The sequence below is a fragment of the Leucopleurus acutus genome (genome assembly GCF_964270905.1).
Source record: "Leucopleurus acutus genome assembly, chromosome: 9".
In the NCBI taxonomy this organism is placed as follows: domain Eukaryota; kingdom Metazoa; phylum Chordata; class Mammalia; order Artiodactyla; family Delphinidae; genus Leucopleurus; species Leucopleurus acutus.
This window is the reverse complement of record NC_139144.1, coordinates 93,103,254-93,125,402: the sequence shown is the minus strand read 5'-3', so window position 1 is coordinate 93,125,402 and position 22,149 is coordinate 93,103,254. Positions and strand designations below refer to the sequence as shown.

At 41.3% G+C, this 22,149-nt stretch overlaps 1 protein-coding gene across 2 annotated transcripts in view; it reads left to right on the top strand.

The window, feature by feature from the left end:
* Positions 1 to 22,149, top strand: part of DGKI (diacylglycerol kinase iota) — a gene marked incomplete at its 5' end in the record, with an annotated part of 450,403 nt that overhangs the window by 318,320 nt on the left and 109,934 nt on the right. For both annotated transcript variants that reach the window (XM_082846809.1, XM_082846808.1), the window contains one exon: positions 11,933 to 12,033. In XM_082846809.1, the coding sequence (XP_082702935.1) occupies positions 11,933 to 12,033 (101 nt within the window). The remainder of the gene's footprint in view (positions 1 to 11,932; positions 12,034 to 22,149) is intronic.

Sequence of the window (22,149 nt, the reverse complement as noted above, 5' to 3'; positions counted from 1 at the left end):
CTCCGGTACTGCAGTGATAACTGATACCATATTCTGCCATAGAGTATGAAGAACATATCAATAACAGAGAAATCCAGACGTTTGTTTCGAGTGTTCCAAGAGGGTATTTATTTCGGATTGCTTTTCTGAGGTGGTAATGAAACGCAACGTGCATTTCATTTATAGGAGAGTTTCAGTTGAATTATACCGATGCAATTGAGTTTCCCTCCTCTGTCATAGTACCCTGAAACACTTATATGAAATGAAAAGAGAGTACATTTTAAAAGACATAAAAAGAAAATACTTGATGCTAGATTTAATTAATCCCCGGAACTCATTCTCACATTTCGTGTCAGAAAATGGAACTCTGAAAAGAATGTAGCACGTTCTAAAAGTTGTAGCTAAGATATTTGAGTAAAATGAACATGGCATTGGAAGAATTACAAATGGAACAAAAAAGACAAAGCTTTTCAGCTTTATATTACAGAGAACTATAATTATTTGCCTTAATTAATCATTTAGGCTCTGCTGCTCTCAAAGTGATTTATGTCCTCTAGTTGGGACATACATAAATCTTTTGGTCTGATGGTATTTTGTTGTATAGGCGAAGTAAAACAATTACATGTTTCCTTGAAGAAAGGTTCTTGGTTTATGAGTATGTTAGGATACTGCCTTTGGTAGAGACTTGATCTACTTAAATGTGATAAGTGAGAGGATAGAAACAAATGGGACCAGCAAAAGTACCCCAAATTATTTTCACATTCTGTTATGACATTTTCAACAGAAACCTTTTTTCCTCTCTTTTCCTATTTTCCTTTTAGTATTGGTAGCACTAAAATATTAACCAATTAATATTTCAGCTGGTTATTTTGTGTTTGTTTCTTCATCGTCATCCAAGTAATTTGTCTACCACTAGAAGTTTATCCTAAGGAACTTTTTTTCTCAAGTTGACTGTCAAATCTTACAAAAGTTATTTTTGTTGATGAGTAATTGTGGTAGTAAGAGAATTGCTCTATGATTTTTACAAGTTCTGTTCTAGCAGTGTGTCTTTAGTCTGTCTATTCTTATACTATCAAGAAGGATGGTTCCAAAAATAAAATTCCTTAGTCATTGGATCAGAAATTAGAGAAAGGTGGTGAAAAGTTTCCCCCTAACTGGTTGAATTTGCTGAGTTGGAAAGAAGAGTCGGGTTTAGAGGATTCTCTGATTCTTTTTTCTTGGATTTCTGACAAGGACACATGGGGTAATGGGGGCACATCTGTGTTACAAGTGGGGGACTTAGCTTTCCACCAACTGTAGGTTGATGGATAGGAGAGTTAATCATACAGTGTCTCTCTCCAGAGCTAAATGCAGCACCACTGAGTATTCCAAGCCTTGGCAAGCCCTTGTCAACCTGGGAGGAATGTGAGTCAAAACATAGCGCAGGGCTTCCCTGGTGGCGCAGTGGTTGAGAGTCCGCCTGCCAGTGCAGGGGACACGGGTTTGTGCCCCGGTCCAGGAAGATCCCACATGCCACGGAGCGGTGGGCCCGTGAGCCATGGCCGCTGAGCCTGCGCATCCGGAGCCTGTGCTCCGCAACGGGAGAGTCCACAACAGTGAGGGGCCCGTGTACCGCAAAAAAAAAAAAAAAAAAAACCAGAAACCATAGCACAGTGAAATACTACCTATTAAGAAAAAACAACTTTGCAAATGTTATTTCTCTGATATCCAGTTTTTAGGAAAATATATGAGTCTTTTTATAAGTCTTTCTATCAGCCTATGGAAGGCTGAAACCATTTATGGAAATGTTTCTTATGTGATGCCATTTATTGTCAGGCCAACACTTAGTTTCTATTTTCTTGATATGAAACAAAACATGGAATCCTCTCCTTACTGATCCTGTTTCCTAGGGATGCAGAGCTCCTTCCACACAGTTTGCACGATAATTTTTCAGTAAGAACACATCTTGTAATTCATGCATCCAATCCTTTCTCAAACTAATTGGAGTTACAGCATTTCTCTACCTCAATAGACAGTTATATTTATTTTCACTGCATTACTGCTTTATGCATTTTTGGCCACTGCTTTGTTTGGTTATTTTTACTTATAAACAATTCTAAATTCTTGATTTTTTCTGTAGGTTTATAGGTGAAATAAATGTTAAATACTAAAAATTGTATGTATGCTAGGGTTTTTGGGGTTTTTTGGTAAAAATGTTTTAATGTTATATAGACACCCACTCAAATACCTCCACTTGATTCATGAAAGTGCTTAGTTGCTAGAGGATGAGCAAATAAGTTAGGTTTTAAGCCTACTTTCAGTGTCTTTCAGGATGTATGTGAAAGGCCAGAAGTTTTTTCTTCTGTGAAATGATCCTTTTTCAGCTACTCAAGTCCTATCACTTGCTCCCTTCTCTCTTCCACCAAAGAAAAGTCAATTTCTTTATCAGTTGCAAATAAGAGCAGGATATTACAACAGTTAACGACTGCAAACCCAAGGGAAGTTTTTTACCATTTAAGTAGCAAATACATAAACGGTTTTCCCTTTGTTTGATATATTGAAATTGAAACTTGAAGTAAAAAATATTTTCCTTTCTGAGCACATGAGATCTGAAACCATTGAGATGGCTCGAGAGTAATATTATCCTATTATGTCTCATTGGTTCAAGGCCAGTGATTCCTTATCATTGGAGATAGTGATTAATGGTCTTCTACAGTCGGAACAGCAAAATAATTCTCTATGCTATTGCAGGCTACAGTACTCAGAGTAGCTCATATTAGCGTTTTATGGTAGAATCTTTAGTCATTTTTAATACGGGAAACCTCCATTACATGGAATTACTTCATAAAATGGAAGTGCTTTTGGCTGGGTGTGATGAAAGACAGGGCTTGAGTTCTTCACTTTTCCCATTCCAGCTGTTCTTCATCTCAGCAACTTGACTTTGTAGAATTCTACTACAAAAATGCATATTCTATCTTCCTCTGACTTCCATCCCTCTTTATTTCCTGTGGTATTTGTTTTCCTTGCCTTTCATCTTTTTTTTTTTTTTTTTTTTTTTTTTTTGCGGTACGCAGGCCTCTCACTGTTGTGGCCTCTCCCATTGCGGGACTCGCAGGCTCAGCGGCCGTGGCTCACGGGCCCAGCCGCTCCGCGGCATGTGGGATCTTCCCGGACCGGGGCACAAACCCATGTCCCCTGCATCGGCAGGCAGACTCTCAACCACTGCGCCACCAGGGAAGCCCATCATCATGATATTTTTATACTCTTTATGTACTCCAAATTTTATACTTTTAAGCATAAAATAGTATAAAAAGAGTATAAGTGGGAACTTAAGGTGTAAAACTCCTAAGACTTCTTTTTTTCCTGAAAGGTTGTCATCCCTAGTTACCAATTCAGCAAATATCAGGGAAGGAGATTCCACTTTCATAAGACTTAAATCTGTAGATGGTATCTAATCACAGGTAGAAATTCTCCACTCACATTAAGCAGAGGCAAGCCAGAGAATCAACTCCATACGTGAGGAGAGCACAGCAATGATAAGACACGTGAGCATTGAGGTTATTCCCTGTTTGTTGGCTTTAGCAATGGGAACTGATTTTTCCTTTGATCCAAGTTCTGTTGAGTGGTTCTCATTCTGAACAATGGTGAACGATATGTGTAACACGTGATTCGGTGGAACGAATAATGTAGTCAGTTATCGTGAAAACTCATTTTTCTCATTGCAGAAGTAGCAAGTCTAGATGGGAAGCAGCAACTTACAGATGTTGAAAGCCTCATATTTAATACACGTTGTGGGAGATGTAAAGATAGAGGTATATAGATAGCTGGGCATTCAGTTCTTTTTTAATTGAGATTTACAATATTCATTTCAGGTGTACAACATAGTGATTCAGAATTTTTGTAGATTATACTCCATTTGTAGTTATTATAAATTATTGGCTATATTCCCTGTGCTGTACAGTATATCCTTTTAGCTTATTTATTTTGAACAGAGTATAAGGGAAGGTAACAAAATCATCATGTCGTGATCACGTTTACATTTCACACCGCCTGCTGCATCTGCAGTGTGATGAGGGTGTTAATGGGCGCCAGGGGCACAGTTAGTTTAGGTATAAGATGATAGTCGTTTGGTCTTGGCCCATGAAGGGTTTAGTGGAGGGGGTAGAGAAGCGTCCATATTTGGAAGATACTTAGAGGAGGAGAAAGAAGGAGCAGGCGGAAATTTAGTTCGGAAACCAGGAGAGCTTTTTGGTTTGAAATCTAAGAGAAAAGAGCTTCAAGGAGCAGAGAGTTAACCACAGCGTGAAATGCTACTGAAGGGAGCCTTAGGTGAAAACTAGGAAGGAAATTTAAAATGCATGAATAAAGGGAAAGGAGAAAGTAAGAGACTGTGAGATCTTACGGAGAGGAGAGTTTGAGTTTCCACGACTTCAAAAATAAACCTGTGTCTCTGGTACCCGGAAGTTGTAACATTAAGCGTGTGGGGGGCGGGTTCCACATAAAAGTCTCAGAGTTGGATGACCGAGTCCTCAGCAGCTGTGGCAGTCACTGCCACAAAAGCAAATGGGTGGTAAGGAGAATCTGAAATATTGGTCAAGGCTATTGGCCTTTTTCTTTTCCCTTATAGCAGAAATGATGAAACTGCTGTACTGGTCCAGCCGCTTTGTGATGCCACCAAGTAAAGCCACTACTAGTTCGTCCTCTTTGCTTCTCCTTTAAATGCCAGGAACCTAATAATGCTAATTTCACTCTATCATGTATTCATTTATTACCATTTCAGAAGCACAGAAATGTATTCCACTTTCAATGGAAGCATGAAAATCTGCATTTCAATGTGTATTTGAAGATCTCAAGAAACTTTAAAGGTGAAGTTTTGTTTCAACCAATGGCATCAAAGTTTTTTGATGTTTGCTACTTGTAGCCTATTTTTAATTCATTAGCCATGAAGGCAGCAAACATTTCTCTGATATATGTCTAGCTTTAGTGCTTAAAGTTTACATATCTTTGCCATTAGTGCCTGTGGCTGATTACCTCAGTGACTTAAAACCCAATTCCGACCCAAATAGTAGAAGAAAAGTCAATAAACAGGAACCACGGAGATAGAGCCATTTAGATTCTTTAGGAAGAATTTACAAATGCTTAAGAGCGATCTAACCAAGGAATAGGGCACTTCCGTCCTGTACCTCACAAGTAGACAAGGATGGGGCAGGGGCTGACCCGCCATTTGCAGATGGAATAGGGGAAGATGGCATCAGACGGAATAGCAAATATTGAATTAGGTGACATCTGAGATCTCTCCCAGCCCTATAATGCTTTAATTCCATTACCTTGTTGGAGATCTGGCAGGCTAGCTGTCTCAAATAATTTGTAAGCTGTGGCATATTATATTAGCCACCTCACAGATGGACGTCTTAAGGAGCCAAGAACTTAGTGAACGTCTATCAGAAAAGAATTAACAGCCTTTAAAGGTACCTTCTCAGAAACATATGTCGGACAGTAGGAGGTCGTGATTGACTGCTGCTGACGCGATTTGGGTTTATCCTTGGCTCCAAATTCAAAAACCCTTTTACAATTTATTTCACAGTCCTGACTTATTGTTCTCTACTCCAGGCAGGAGACAACTGTATTATTAGAGCTCTCTCTGAACTCAGCAGGTGTCAAAAGTCCATTTTAATCTCTGTTCAGAAGCCTTGATTCAATTTGGTTTTACTGCTCAATGTAAAGGGGCCTACTTGGATGTCTTCTTGGATAAGTTATTACCAGTCATAGTTTGGAAATGTCCCAGGGTAAGTACGCAATTTCTAGGAAGTTGCTAAAGGGAAGGCCATTAAGTATAGTTATAGTTTAATAAGGCCCAGCCTGATAGCTGATGAAAGGATGGGTGGTAAATGTTTCTGGTTCACCCCTATTTAATTAAAGAACAAGCAGTCCTGAAATGGTTTATGTGCCTTTCGGGCAGGGACATCCTCTTTTCTTGTAAATTCTTCCCTCTTTATTTGTGCAGATCCCACTAGAGATAAGATGCAAGGGGGTGAGAGAGCATAATGCAGCGTGGACTTACCTCCAGATCTAGAGAGCCAGATGGACACAGGACGGAAGTGGGCAGCCAAAGCAGGGGTTGCCTGGGGCTCCCGAAGAGAAAAGCCTCTAGTGAGCATCTCAGGGATGGTCTGATGCCGCACTGTGCTCAAGCCTCAGGGCCACTGAGAGTCCCAGAAGGATTTGACTTTTTTGCATTTCACTCATTTATTTGTTATTGTAAACAACTCAGACCAGACTCTATTTTAGGTGCTGGAGCTGCAAGGAGGATGAGGAAATAGTCTTTCATCCCAAGAATTCACACTAGAAATTAATATTTTAATCAAAACTCCATTCACAAAACAAGAACCAATTCAAATAAATTCTATTAAAGATTGGTTAGAAACATCCTTTATTATATCTAGGTTATGACTGAATAGAATCTCACATTTACATTTCTTGAAAGACATTAAATCTACAACTATTACTACTCTTCCTTCTCCTCCCCCTCCTCCCCTCCTTCTTCTCCTGCCTCCTCCCCCTCCCTCCTCCCTCCTCCCCCTCCCCCTCCCTCTCCCTCCTCCCCCTCCCTCTCCCTCCTCCCCCTCCCTCTCCCTCCTCCTCTTCTTCTTCCCCCTTCCTCCTCCTCCTCATTATTATTATTATTATATCAGGCCTCAAGAGACTTGTGATGCTTTTCTACCTTGCAAAGGAAAACTCTGTATATGAGTAACAAAGGCCCAGTTAAATTACAGTTTGTCATAAAAACCGATGAGTCTACACAGTGGTTTAGGGGTGAGTCTTACACTGAACCATTTAAGAAATGTTAAAACAGGACTTTTTCAAGGTACAAAATGTAGAATAATTATACAGCTTTAAGGATGTCCTCTGTAATGTGAGTGAGGATTTATATCCTTAATATCTTTAAGTAGAATATCTTGCAAACATTCACAGTCCCCACTTGCATTCTCATTCAACGGACGGTAGATGGCTACGTAACTCTGCACCTTGTCTCCCAACCCATGTCAGCAGACTCAAATCCTGCTAAGGTTTGAGATCTACTAACTCCTATTTAGAGCTCTGACTATGGCTTCTGCTATGATATTACTATTCAGGACTGAGTTTTTTAAAAAGGCCTGTGGAAATTGAAGACGCATCTAGATGCTAATAATAGTAACAAAATAACAATACATTATACTTGAAAACTTACTATTTACAAGAGTGTGCTAACTGCCTTACATGCATCTTCTCATTCAGTTCTCACTATATTCCTATCAGTCTAGTTTTCAGATCAGAAAATGGTTTAGAGAAGGTAACTTTAGAGCTCTGAATGTCAAATGTGTGTTAACTGATAGAGTTCAGATTGGAACTAAGATTTGGCTGATTCTGCGTTCTGCTTTATGCGCTGTGCTGTATTGTCTTAAGGTTAAGTGGTGTTACTGCCAGGTGATTTGTGTTTCCAATGAGAAGAAGGGATTACGTGATGTTAATTGTCTGGAAGTGGGAACAAAAGCACCCAACTCATCCCTTCCATCCATGAGGGGTGTCTGTACATAGGAGACTGGGATGAGAGGAGTCTTTTATCAGTCTGTGAGAGACAATGTGTAGTAAAGAAATTGATTGAGAGAATGAAGAAGGTTGGAGGCATGAGGAAGGAATTTGACACTAATGGATTGAAAGTCTCTGAAGAGTCAAATAAAAAAATCTATCGGCAGGAACTAAAGGGTAGCAGAGAATGATGAGAATTCGATCTAAGTTGTGTTCAGGGAGTTGTCTTCATGGCTCTGCACCTACCCCCCGCCCCCTCCAGCATCTCAAGGTAACAGGTGTGCATAGGTGGAGAGAGAAGGTACAGTCTGGAGATTTTGAGGCCCCTGTTAGTGACTTTAGCGAGAGGTGCTTTTATTACGGTTCTTGAGAAAGTCAGGATGAGGATATTTGGGAGTTAAGTTCAGAGCCATCAACTTCCACTCTACACAAGGAATGTATTCTTGATGTTTCAGAGGAAATTCATGAGGAGGCGACAGGTTGGGGCCATTGTCCCGATTTCAAAGGACATTCACTGATTGGTGAGTCCTTTTTAGGGACCTTGAGGGGTTCCATGGAAGTCAGGTTTAGAATCCCTGATACAGAGCTTAAATTAGTATAGAGTAGCTTGGGGTAGAAGTTGGCACAAAGGCAAATCCATTTTTACCAGGTTGTTAGTCTCTTCTATGCTCTGCTAACTTTCTTGGCAAAATTTAATTTTAGAAAACTAATGGCACTGCTGTTGCCCAGAGTCCAAGGAAAAGCTTAGTCATCCTTCACCTCCGGTCAGCCATTAATGGGACACTAATATATTTTGCCATCAAGGGACACAATCGAATTACTTGGCTTTCATTTAATCTCTGTGCACTTTTCTCCCCCATGTTCTAGTTGTCTGTTTTCATGTTATCACTTGGCCTGTAAAATACCAAGTGGGAGAAGATCCAGGAGAATCATGACACCAGCCAGGCTAGACGGTTTGCCCCCGGAGGAAGCCCAGCAGCTTGGTAGAAGTATCTAGGGAGTTCCTGCATAGGCCCTAGTCTCCTTCCAATACCTGGCAGCAGCAGATGCTAGTGCTTATTAGGCAGAACCTTACCTGAAAGAACAAGCTTCAGAATAATAATTATACCGATAATACCTAATATCGAGCACTTACCATGTGCCAGACATTTTTCTAAGCACATCACCTGTGTTGACTCACTTAATTCTCATAACATCCCCGTGAGGTGAATACTGTTATTATCCCCACCTTTCCTATGGGGAAACTGAAGCACAGTGTCCTGATTAACCAATAACTGGAAGAACTTTACGTCCAATCCAGTCCATCTGACCTAGAGTCTGAGCTCTTAACCACTTTGCTGAGCTGCCTCCTGTACCTACTCTTTATACCAGGGTCCAGAGTAATTCAAAGGGATTATCCATCAGGGACCCTCTGGGTGAATGTCCTCAACCTTCCTGATTGGCCTGATCTGCACCATCATTTGATAGCAGGCCAAATACCAGGTACCCTAGTCAGAAGGCTGGTTTTAAGCAAGCTGCCACTGGTGGGAAAGTGGGATGTGTTGCAGGTTGTTGGGAGAAGATGGGAGATGAGAGCAGAAGAGTGAATGTGTAGGAAGTGGAAGGAACAGAGCGTCGGCTGGTTAGTGAGAGTCTCCACTCTTTCCCATTCTGGAGATGAAGTGAGATAATATATGAATTCATAGGGGACCTGGAAAGTTCTATAAGATTGGTGGGAGGCTGTGGTTCAGGGGCAGTAGTGTGTGGTGGGAATCAGTGGGTTCAGATGAGAACCTGGACGGCAGACGTGTGTGGACAGACAGCAGACAGTGTTGGATTTTGAGAAGGGTGGTTCACATGGGTGCGCCCACGGGCAGCCCCCTGGAGGAGGGATGCGGGGACCGGTCTGCAGTCACTCTCTGAATCCCATTTCCAACATGGCAGCTGCTACCATAGCCAGCTCTGGACTCCAGCTCGCTGGAGAGGACCAGAGCTCACTGCCACTAGATCCGCTGTTACCTCAAAAAATGTTTTGGCAGAGCTCTTTCAGCCTCTGCCCTCTCTCTTCTCCTGTTACAGAGTATGATGGGCCACCGCGTTCTATGTTTCCAGCCTCCCTTTTACCTGCTACGCTTGCAGGAGAGTGTTTGCTAATTATAATCTTTGCAGTTCACTGGAGTGAACTTGACATTAAAAAGATCAGGCACCTCTTGGGAGTTCCTTGGCGGTCCGGTGGTTAGGACTCCGCGCTTCCACTGCAGGGGACACAGGTTGGATCCCTGGTCAGGGAACTAAGCTTCCCACATGCCGTGTGGTGCAGCCCAAAAAAAAAAGATCAGGCCCCTCTTAATTTCAAAATCAGCATTTGGTGTGAATGGTGTGTGGTTACTCTGTTAATAATTCTTTCCTATCTACTTACATCTAACACCTAACACTGATATAATCCTTACTTTTACTCTTGCCCTGAGTTACCATTGATTTACTTATTGATGTACCTTTAAAATAATTGCGTTATTTTTCTAAAAATGATGATACTCAGTGTAAAATAATCCCCAAATCCCCCCATGTACAGGTAACCATCTCAAACAGCTTACTGAACATTTTCTTCAGACACTTCTCTATAAACTCCTAAATTCCACAATTCCCATGAAGGAGGTTATGCCATATGTAATTTTCGATGACTTTTTTTTTCACTTAACAACATATTGTACTCAGACTTTCTTTTAAAGGTAGGCACTCATTTGTAATATTTGCCCCGCGTTCTCCTGTTTGTACCAGCAGTTTACTTAGCCAGCCCCCTGTCGATTGTTCATTGACCAAGAGTCTGGGCATCACGTAGGGATCGTCCGACTCTGCTAATCCGGGCTGTACGGCTTTGCTGTCAATCTGTGGGATTCTTGGCATCATATAATAGAAGGAGCATAAAAGAGATGAATGAAGAGTCCAAGACTCTGCTCCCAGCTCTGTCACTTAGTAGCTCTGTGACCTTAAAATCACTTTACCTTTCTGAATCTCAGGTTCCCTACCTGTAAATGGCGGTGTGGGTACGTGTGATATTAAAGGTCTGTTCTGCTCATTCACAAATGTGCTTTAAACCACATCTCCCATCCCAACGTACGCATGTCAGTTTTATTCACCAGTGCCTGTTAAGTTGGAGTATGTATGGAAGGAGTTGTTACACTTTGCCCTAAAATGAGTTTTTAGACAAGAGAATGAAATTAAAATTATTTCTCCCTCTTCCAGAGCTGCAGTGAAATTGTGTGTGTGAGTGCATGTGTGTCTGAGGTTGGGGTAGAGGTATCCTGCCAATATTTTTAAAGTATCACTCTGTCCTTCCATCCACCCTTCTCCTCTTTCTTCTCTCTCCCGCCCCTTCCTCCTCTCTCGTCTTCCCTTCCTTTTTTCTTTTTCTCTTCCTCTCTTTTCCTTTCTTCCTTCCCTTCCTTTCTTTCTTTCTTTTCCTGAAGTGAATTGAGGACTAATGCTGTTCTTTCTGCTTCAGTCAATGGGGACTTTTACCCCATAATATAAGACAGGAGAAGCAATAAAGACAAATGGGGATTGTGTTATATTAATATATTGAATAAATGTACTGTTCCATAGTGGTGACGATGAAGATCAAATTATTTCCCTCGACTAATGCCCATGATTAAACTATTTTGAAAATATTAGTTAAAAACGTCCGAGGAATCCAGTTAAAAGCCTTCTGAGGGTGAATGGGATGCTTCAGAAAGTTTGGTACGACCCCCTTTTGATTGTTCACTATCTATCCTGAACCAGTTTGAATTCCTTTAAAATGAATTGAATACTTCCTTCTCTTCCTAAAGAATGCACGTTGTACGTGTTTTAACACTTCTCGTCCATTTTGGGGTCCTCAGTGGCCCATCACAGGCAGCATTCATTGTAATTGGCTTTGACTGAGAAGCGCCCCAGGGAGTTCGAGGTGTGTGGGGCCATTTCATTCTCAGCCCCGTGCTTTCTGGATTCTTGGTTTGATTTTTATGTTTTCCTGTCTCTTCTGAGAGCCAAGCTGTTATGGGCATATTTGCCAAAGCAGTTCTTTCCAGCTCTACACCACTTCTCAGCACTTCAGATTAGCTGCATCTCATTGATCGTGGAACTGAACACAGAATCTTATTGGAGTTTTTAATAAGTTAGTAAAAAAAAAAAAAAAAAAAAATGAGTGGGCTCCAGAAGCTTTTTCTGCTTATTCCCATGTTCTTACCTCCGTTCCAGAAACTTGAGGTTTGCAGAGACGTGTTCTCCAGATAATTGCTGTATTCTCATCAAGATCCCATGATTCTGGTTTGAATGTGAACTCTTTCTTCTTCATAAGAAGAGATGATATTGCCTTTAGTCCGTCCAGGTGCATATGACTCCCAGTTCCATTCTCTCCTTGATATCTGACCATGCGGTTCTTGTTTTACAGTCCCCAGTCTGTCCCAGACCGTCTGAGGATCCGGGTGAACAAAATCAGTTTACAAGACTATGAAGGATTCCACTATGACAAAGAGAAGCTCCGGGAAGCTTGTAAGTTGGAAGTGCCTAATGGATATCACGGGATCAGCCTGTTTTCAGCTTCTTGGTCCTCCTTGGTTTGATGGATAGATTCACCTTGTGTCTGAAAGTCATGATTAAAGAAATGAAGGGAAGTGTAGTAACATGGGAACCCCAAGTGACGCTCTGTGGGCTGAAGAAGATGGAACTAGAAAAGGGAATCAGAATAGACTAGTTCTGCTCTTGATGCCACGTAAGGGTCTCTTGGTTTATGAACCATTTTAGTTCCCAGGCTGACCTAAAATGAGAAGAGCAGAATGATGGTGATACAACATGGTATAGTAACATCTAGAAAATTCTTGAGACAGCACACGTCTCTTCCTGGAGGCTGTATTACCAAATACTGTCCTCATTCTTCATGCCAGCGTGACAGAGTTATCTGGGAAGGCACGTCCTTTACTTCTAGCTGTTATGTGATTGTATGACGTCAAAGCAAGGCCCACAGCGTAGTAAATGTCAGGGTAAAATGAGTCATTCATGAGGTGACAGTGCTTCTGAAACCTTAAGTTGAGTCAACACACAAATTCCTTTTCAATGTTCGTATTTTCCATATGCTTCTTTAAATATATATAACTGTTAGTTCACCTTGCTCGATATTCCATATTTATTGGGCATTTTTTACATCCTAGTCACTATTTTAGATCTTTGTCTGTACCATGAAAATATATGAGGTAACTGGGGAACGTCGGCCAGAAGCAGTTAAGACTCTACAGATGTGTTGGATATTAGGGTTCCCGGTTCCTTCTTCATTGTGGGGGCCAGTAGTCAAGTGCAGTAAAGGCAGAGAAGATGAGGGCCAGTGTCCAAGGGCACAGGCAGGGATGCCAACAGAGAGAAGGGAGCATTGTAGAGAACCAGGGATTTATGAACGAAAACCCTAACTGGCCCCAAGTGTGGACCTGCCTGAAGGTGTAGAAGATGAAAATAGTTAAAACTGGCAGGAGTGGAGTAGGGGGCACATTTCTGAGCTCTGATTCCTGAACCTGTGATCTGTAGTGGGGCGTACTGGATGGAAGTCCCGAAATCCAGGGACAGTCTCAGCGTGGGGCAGGGACTTTCAGATCTGGAGGTGACAGTGAGCAAGGATCCGCTTCCCCCGTAACTCAGGCACTAAAGCTACCAGGGCATCCTGTATGGAATTTCTCTCTCCATCCTTTCACTGCTTCAGCTCCCTCAACCCTCTTCATCCTTTTCCGTAAACATCAGTATCCTTCAGCTTCTCCCCAGCCTCCTCGCTCCATCCTTCACTCCCGTTCCCTTTCGTAGGAATGCTTTGAGGTGGAGGAGGAACAATTCCCTGAGCCTCTGCATTTCCCCCTTCTGCCAATGGCAGATTATATTTTCTAATGTAAATGAGATTATGCGGGCCAGACTAGCACAAAATCTAATTTAACCGTAAGGTGGTGGACCTATACGTTTGCAATGGGAGATTGCACACAGTGTAAATTAAACTGACTTTTAGAGGCTACTAATGATAAAAGAATGGTGTTTTATGTTCTTTTTCTTACAAGCTTCTAAACAAATAGCTTACAAGTTTGAAAAATTAAAAAAGAGACTGGATCTCAAGCCAGTAATATTTTGCAGCTTACTGTCAACTCTGAGGAGAGTCAGTTAGGAGTGGGGAAGCTTTTGGCTGAAATGAGATTTGAAGCTTATCTGTGGATTTCAATGACCTCTTCTTATCTTTTCTGGGGCATTATCTGTCCACTACTGCCAGAGGTAATTGTGATTTGAGTTTTTACAAGATGACATTTCCTGGCAAGTACTCTGCTTATCATCTCTTATGTGATAAAACATCTATGTGAGGAAACTTCTTATATCAAATTGGGGGAGGTGACTTGATATAAATATAAGTCCAATAAATTCAGCCATGTCTTTTGGGACCCAGAAGAACAAAGAAACTCTCAAAGAGGGAATCAGAGCATTATCTCATTCTAAAGATTTGAGGAAAACAACATGTGAATTAGAAGTAAAAGCAGCCAACTCAGTCATTCTACAGTTAATACATGGTGATGATGCTTCTCAACTGTGGTTGCTCAGGAAGGTCTGTCCTTGGGGGTTTATGGACTTATTCACACTCACCCTTTCTTCCCCGGCTCCAAATTGCAAGTGACTACAGATTCATGGGAAGGCCGACAGCTCAAACTGAGTATAAAGGCAAAAACCAGTTCAAATCCCAATGTGCAGTGCATGCCAAAACAGGTTATTTCTGAAGCATTAATGAAATGAAATAGAGAGAACACATCTAGATAAAAGGGACTCTAGGAATGTGCTCTGACCTGCATCCTGGAAGAACAAAGCGGGTGAATCCTCTTCGGTCGTTCATTTATTGTCAACATCCAAGTCCGAACTAGAGCAGGTCCTGCATTACTGGGTTCAAAAAATTAGTTCCCTTTCTTGATAGTACACCAAGTGACTCATCCAGGCAGCACGTGGCTGTTCTCCTTCACCATTTAATAGAATCTTGCTCATGTGTCTGGATCATTATTCACATTAGATTACAAGCTCAGATGTTTGTTGTCCTACAAAGCCCTGCTTCTGTCTGTAAGGCAGGACTCCGTGGTAATTACGAGAGGGCAGCCCTTTTCATCGCCATATTTATTTTGGCAGAGAGAAAGATGGCTATAGTATTTTAAATACTTCCTGTCTCCCTTCCATTGAGCCCCAACTCACCTGGCGGCATTTCCTCTAAAATGATAACACAGAGAGGGTTAGTCTTTCTCTCCTTATGCTCTCATTGGTAAATTTCAGACTTGCTTAAAACAGTTATAGTTTTTTCACTGGATTTATGAATTATTAATCCTCAAGATAATGGTTATGTGGTCCAAGAGAGGAAAGTCTATTCAACTTGAAATAGAACATGAGGAAAAAGTAGCCATATTAAAAAGAAATTCTTCAAGTAAATCTATAATAATTATAGCAGAAACTCACTCTCGTAATCAGAGTGAAGTATATAAATAAGTTCTTAATAAAGCATATAATCATATAGTCTAGGCAAAGGGTAATCAGTTTTTTAAAATTTCTTATATTTCTAAGTACAAAAGAGTTTCACTGACACATGACATACATGTTTATATTTGGAATGACTTGATACTGGCCAAGATGTAACTCTATCTCCGGTAAACTGGCTAAACTTTACTCTGGTATCAGCTTACTCTGCACTTCTGAGTGGCCATGATAATTCATACGAGTCTAGGGCCTAAAGCAGAAAAGTAAAAACCAGTTTGGAACTAATTGAAAACAGATGTAGCCTATAAAGGTGGGGGGCATTGCTAACATCTGTTGTATATCAAGTACAGTGTTCAACAACCCCTTTACATACAGTATCTCAGCACCATGGATATTAATCTGGCCATTTACAATTTAGTGTATCTATATAGTGGATAATATCTCAGTATATTATTATCTGGTTAAGACTAATGATTGTGGCTAATTAGATATTTAGGCAGTTGTCCTAATGGAATTTCCTTGTCTTCTGTTTAATGACTCAGTAGAAGCGTCAGAAACATTTGTGTTTGAATCTCACTTGCAACCTTGACAAAGTAATTTTACTGATGACCAAATCTCTCATCTCTCAAACGAGAATATAATTGCAGCCTCGTAGGGTGCTGAGGGTTACATGTAATGTTGTATATGAAAGCCCCGCTGCACAGTCTGGCAACATTAGCAAGCCTTCCCAAAATGGTAGCTGTGATTGTTGGAGCTGCTATTCCAAAAGACACTGCTATGACATTGCCCTTCAATCTGCAAGTCCACAAGCCAGGCTCAGAGCAGCTGCCCTTTTTTTATATATATCCTCTCACCAGACTGCACACACCATCGCCACCCTCCAACTCTCTTTCTCACTTTCAGAAATAGAATTGAAAACACTAGTATATATTAAAGATTACGGAAAGAAAATATGAGTAATCATTTGATTTACTTTTATTGTGTCAGCTAGTACGAGAGACTGCTACGATGGCAAGGCATTTACACCTGTGAAACCCATATTTAGTGATCTGGTCAGATATCCGCAAACTCCCTCTCTTAAGTCCTTATACATTTCTTAAGTGCATCATCTGCTGTCCATCATGGAATATTTAAAAATAAACTTTATTTTGGAACAATTTTAGATTTGCAAAAAAGTTGCAAGGATACTACTAGGAGTTCCTACGTACCTCTTACCCAGTTTTTCTCATTGTTAAACATTTTATACCATAGTACATTTGCCACAGAAACTGATAATGCTTCATTACTGTTAACTAATCCCAGTCTCCTCTGGTCTCTGACAGTTTGTCAGTCTTTCCTCCACCCCCCACCCCCATGACCTTGATTGTCTTGAGGAATACAGGCCAGCGACCTGTACAATAGCCCCTATTATGGCTTCATCTGTTGTTTTACTCATACTTAGACTGGAGTTGTAGGTTCTTAGAAAGAATACTGCAGAGGCGAAGTACCCTTCCCGTCCCGTCATATCAGGGGTTACCTGATTCCCACATGACATGCTTGTGATGGTAACCTGATCTCTTCGTTAAGGCTGTATTTGCCCGGCTTCTCCACTGCAAAGTTCCTGTCTTTTTACTTTCCCTGTGCTGTTCTTTGTAAGTGAGTCACCGTGTTTCACTCATCTTCAGAATGGGGGGGTGTGGCTCACTGGATTTTTTTATTGTTTTCAGTTTTTTATGGATGACTCAATTGCCTTTGATAAACATGCCAAGATGGTGGAGCCATTCACTCATGCATGAATCCATGCTTCCAAAAACTGTACATTTGTATCAGTTATATGTTGGATATCCCCCTAGATGCTAGGCATTGAAAGGTGAAACCAGGACATGTAACATTACAGTGTCATTTATTCAATACACATTTATTGAGGGCTTACTCTGAGCAAACAGTGGTGGCAAAAGAAAAGCATAAATAACCCCTGGAAAAGCTCAGCAAATGAGCTTTTTCTCATCTGATGAGGATTACGATAGAACTAAGGAAACGCTATGTATCTGTTTTCTTAGTAAACATTTAAATAACGAAAGGAAGGGATGGAATATATAAGCAAGCATGACAAAAGCCAATCTGACCGCTAATTAGTTGAATGACCTTGGGCAATGCATTTACCGTCTTCAGGCTTCAGTTGCCTTATCTGCTAAATGCAGTGGTTAAACTCTATATTTCCTCAGGGTGTACTATACGGTAATAAACGTTTAGCCGCGTAGAAATGACATAGGACTTAAAAATTTTCCTCCCGACATGTTTACTTAGGAGAATTTTTAAAGCTCCAACATCATTTATTGTAATGACTGCAAGCATCAGAACGTGTTAAGTGCGTTTTGCTTCGTGAGTTTGCTAAAAACACTGATTTTTTTCCCCCTATCGATTGCTTCATCTAAAATTGAACCTTTCCCCATCCTAACAAGTTGACAACAGGGCTGTTCAGTAGAGATTAGGCCTCCATTTGGTGGAGGTAGGCGTTCCACTTGAAATCTGTCTGAGGAGTTAAATGATGTCAGTCTGTCCTCTGAAGGGCACTGTCCATTGCTTTGCAAGTGTTTATGTTTATTTCTATTTTCCTGAGTTGACATTTACTCAGAGTTTTGTGTTTAGTTTCCTTTACTGTTCTCCCCTATCTTTTGTCTGTATCTTGTATTTATCCTTAATGAAAATGTAATGCTGATAAATAAAAATAACTGTAGTTAATGCATATTGTACTATTACTGTGAGCTAGCAAATGTCTTAATATTTCTACACATATCATATAATTTAATTCTCCCAACATCTCTGTGTACTAGGTAGCATGGTTATCCCCATTTTATATATAAAGCAACTGAGGCCCAAGAAACTTAAGGAAAATTCGAAGGACCTGACATTCTGAATACTTATTTAATCACTATGCTCCCTATTTCTTCCAAGTAGTAGTTATTTTCTTTTATAAAATATTTTTAATAGCATACTTGTTTTTAAATCTTTCACAATACTATTTCAAATGCTTTTTTGTATTTAAACTGACTTTACCTTAATTTACCAGACTCTGGTTTGTTGGACAATTTCCTGTTTTTGGATCTTTCTCTACCCCCCAAATAAATCTTCTGTTCATAAATCCATGTATTTGTTGACTGCTTACCATATTTCTAGTACTCCTTCAGTTGACGGGGATACTGAAGAGTGCCTGCCCTCATACAGCTTATACTCCATTTGGAGAAATAGACAAGTGAATAAGTGATATAGCAGTAAGTGCTGTAATGGGAAATAACGCAAGAGTGACAAAGGATCCTATTTTTGATAAGGTGATCAGGGAGAGACTTTCTAAAAAGGTAACATTTAAGCAGAGACCTAAAAGTAAAGGTTGAGTATGCACCTGGATTTCTGAGGGAAGAGTGTCCCTAGGCAGAGAGAGTGGCTAGTGCTAAGGCCCTGTGGTGCAAACGTCCTTGGACTATTTAATGCACAATAGGGAAGTTCATGTGGCTGGAACCTGGTTAGTTGGGTGGAGAAGGGTATGAAGTCATTTTGAAGTTGTAGGAAAGGGCTGGCACGTGGAGGGGGCTTGTAGACCATAGAGAGGCTTTAAGTTTTATTCAGAATATAATGAGAAGTTCCAGGAATTATTTGAGAAGGAGTATAACATGTCTGCATTTATTCTGAATAATTCTGGCTGCTGAGTGGAGAATTGACTGCTGGGTTGTGAAAGTAAAAATCAGCGCACCAGATACAAGGCTAACATGATATTCCAAGTGAGATGTGTGCTGGAAGTTGAGGGAGTTAGAGTAGCAGAGTTGGGGAGAAACAGTTGGACTTTGGATCTATTTTGGAGGTAATGCTGGTAGGATCAGATGATGGATTAGCTGCACTGCGTAGGAGGAAAGGGTGATTCAAGGATGCCTCTGAGGTTTTGGGCTCAGCAACCTGGTGCATAGAGTTGAGGCAGATGTAGAGGACCCAGCGGTGACCAAGAAGCACTGAGTGAGCTAGGAAAAAACAAAGAACAGGAGAGCTTGCTGGTTAGAAGCCAAGAGAAGAAGAATATTTTATGAAAGAATAGTGACAACTAGGTCAAATGCTCTGTGAAGGTGGAGGGAGATGCACGCTAAGAACTGGTCATTGGATTTGGATAGAGGGTGGTTATTAGTAACCTCACAAGAGGTTGTAGAGGGAAGAAGGTGAATAGAGTAGGTTCACGTGCAAATGGGACCAAAGGAAGCGATTCCACATAGACTGCCCTTCTGAGATGTTTAACTGGCAAGAAGAGAAATGGAATGGGGGCTGGATGTGGAATCAAGGGAGGTTTGTTGTTGGTTTTTTTTTAATTTGTAAGCTAGTTCAGCTGTGTAGGCTGGTGTGCGCGCCGATGGGACAGTCCACTAGAAAGGGAGAACTTGATTCAGGAGAGAGAGGGCCAGCTGCAGGAGCAATGCCTTTGGATAGGTGGAGATGGGGTCCAGCGCACAGTGGAGGGGTGGGGACAGTCCCCGAGAGTACGGGGAGGGAAGGCAGAGGAGTGGGTACAGAGGCAGGTAGGTTGGGGGATTTGGTACCAGGGAGAAGCAGAAGTTCTATTCTGATTACTTTTATTAGTGACACAAGGAGCAAGCGTTACCAGCTAACAGTAGGGAAGGGAAGTGTATCGGTGTTCAGGGAAAACGAAAAGGGAAAGGTTGAAATAGCCATTTGAAGAGTGAGACAGTGAGTGGCCTGGGAGGAATTGCTGAGCAGCACGTTAGATCTGGAACCTTGAGCTCCTTGATTTTTCCGTAAGCATGGAGACCCTGACCTGTCAGTTCCTGGGGGTCTTCTTGGCTTATACACGAGTGCATTCCTTGTCTCGCTAACTTCCAAGACTCAGATACCAGGGGAATATTAGGCTGAAGGACAATGATCTTATTTTTAATATAATCCCCTTCATTATCTAATTCTGGTTATGATCCAAAGCCTTGCTTTGTGTACAAGAAAATAAGAAGTGATTCCAGAGCTGTGCTTTATTAGATGCTAATGATGTTAGTTAGGTCTCAGACAAGGAAATAGCCTGAAGTGTTCATACTGTCATTGTATTCTTCTTTCCTTGTTAAAACTTAGCCTTGGGTAATGAGAACCATCAATTGCAGGTATATTCTTAAGTCTTGCCCAAAGGAACATTTTTCCTTTTTGTTGGTTTATCCTGTGTACAACACACACACACACACACACACACACAAAATAATGACTAATTCTCACTGCTTATGTACCAACCTAGTCTGGTTTGTTGTTACCTTCCCAGTTTGCCAGCTCTGGGATATGAACTCAAACGGTTGTTACGTTTCTTTTTGAAGACTTTCTTCTAAGAACTTTGCATAGATTTGATACTTTTTCTTTCTTTATGTTAATGCATGTTTGATGTGGCATTAGCCACTGCAAAGTCACGACACCATGTTTAATAATAAATAATAACACTTAGTGTCCGCCTAGTGCCTCATAGCTTACAGACGGCTGTCGCATGCATTGGCCGCAGGCATCAGCAGAGGGACACTTACAAAGGTGGCTTCACACAGGCTCACGTAGCTGCGACAGGATTTTAGTAAGAATTTACATCTCCTCTCTCCTAATCCAGTACACTTTCTAACCACAACCCTCCTGCTTTGTAAAGACATAGCTGTGCACTTACAGGAATGTGGGGTTTTTTAGCATTCTAATTGGATTATACTCGCTTTACAATGGTTATTAGTTTCTGCTGTACAACAAAGTGAATCAGCTATACGTATACACATATCCCCATATCCCCTCCCTCTTGTGTCTCCCCCCCATCCTCCCTATCCCACCCCTCCAGGTGGTCACAAAGCACCGAGCTGATCTCCCTGTGCTATGCGGCTGCTTCCCACTAGCTAGCTATTTTACATTTGGTAGTGTATATATGTCCATGCTACAGAAATGTGTTTTAAAAAAGAATTTGGGGTCGTAGTTCTTGTGCTTGTTTGTGTTCCCTGGGAAACCCACTCTGAGACTTTTGAGCTTTATGTGTTAGGTTTACTGGAGATTCTCCAGGAGGGAACGGTTCGTGTTAGGAGGTTTACTGGAGATTCTCCAGGAGGGAACGGTACGTGTTAGGAGGTTTACTGGAGATTCTCCAGGAGGGAACGGTGGATGTGGAGAGCGAGGAGTAGCAGTGGGCAGAGGGACAGACTGAGCTGTGAGGCGACTGCAGCAGAGCACTCCCACAGGGACATCTGGATCTGGGATCGCCATTTAGAATTGTCCCACCTGAGGCAAGGGTTATTGGAGATCGTTCAGGCTGCTCCCTGGGAGGCAGCGAACCGTGAGTGCGGTTGCGTCCTTCTGAGAGAGGGGCTCCGCTGTGAGCTGTCAGCAGAGCCAGCACGTTCAGCGGCTGAGGGAACGAGGGCCTCCATCCCATCATGGATCTGCGGGGGCACATCTGTGCTGAAAGCACCATCTTGTCTGCGTAACTCGGCACCTGATTCTTGAACTAAAAGGCCAGGATGTAACCACCCACACACCCAAATCTTTGAGTCCATTCATTCCCTTCTTCATGTAACAACTATTTATTGAACACTTATTATGTGCCAAGCACTGTTCTAGGTACCAGGAATCGGGCTCATGTATCACTAACCTCCCAAGTTTCTCTCTTTGCATCTTTTGGCCTGACCTCCCTGCTATTCCAAATTCAGGGAATTGGAATAGAAGCTAATTACTTTCTTTAGGTGCCTCAGAATGAGCTAAGGAAAATGGAAACCTAAAATGTTAATGCTGACCTTTTCTTAAAGGTTCTGTCTGCCCTGAACTACTATCAAGCCAAATATTCTCCTTTTGGAATTTGAGTAATTAAAATTGGAAATCTGAATGCAAGGTAATATAAATTTCAGGCTATTTCTAGCCGAACACTGTAGTCAGAGATAACGCCAGATTTTGATCCTCAACGAGATGGGTACTTATTCTATATGTTGATCCAACTTATTGGTAAAGATACTGAACTGAACAGAGCAAAGGACAGAAATATGTGCTGGTCTGAAAATAACCTCTTTGCAGAATGATTTAGAACCACAATTTTATTTGCTAGTTATGTGAATAAAAGCGTCGGGCCTTTCATAATTCATACTGGTGGAAAGCACTCTTTCTTAATACTTACTG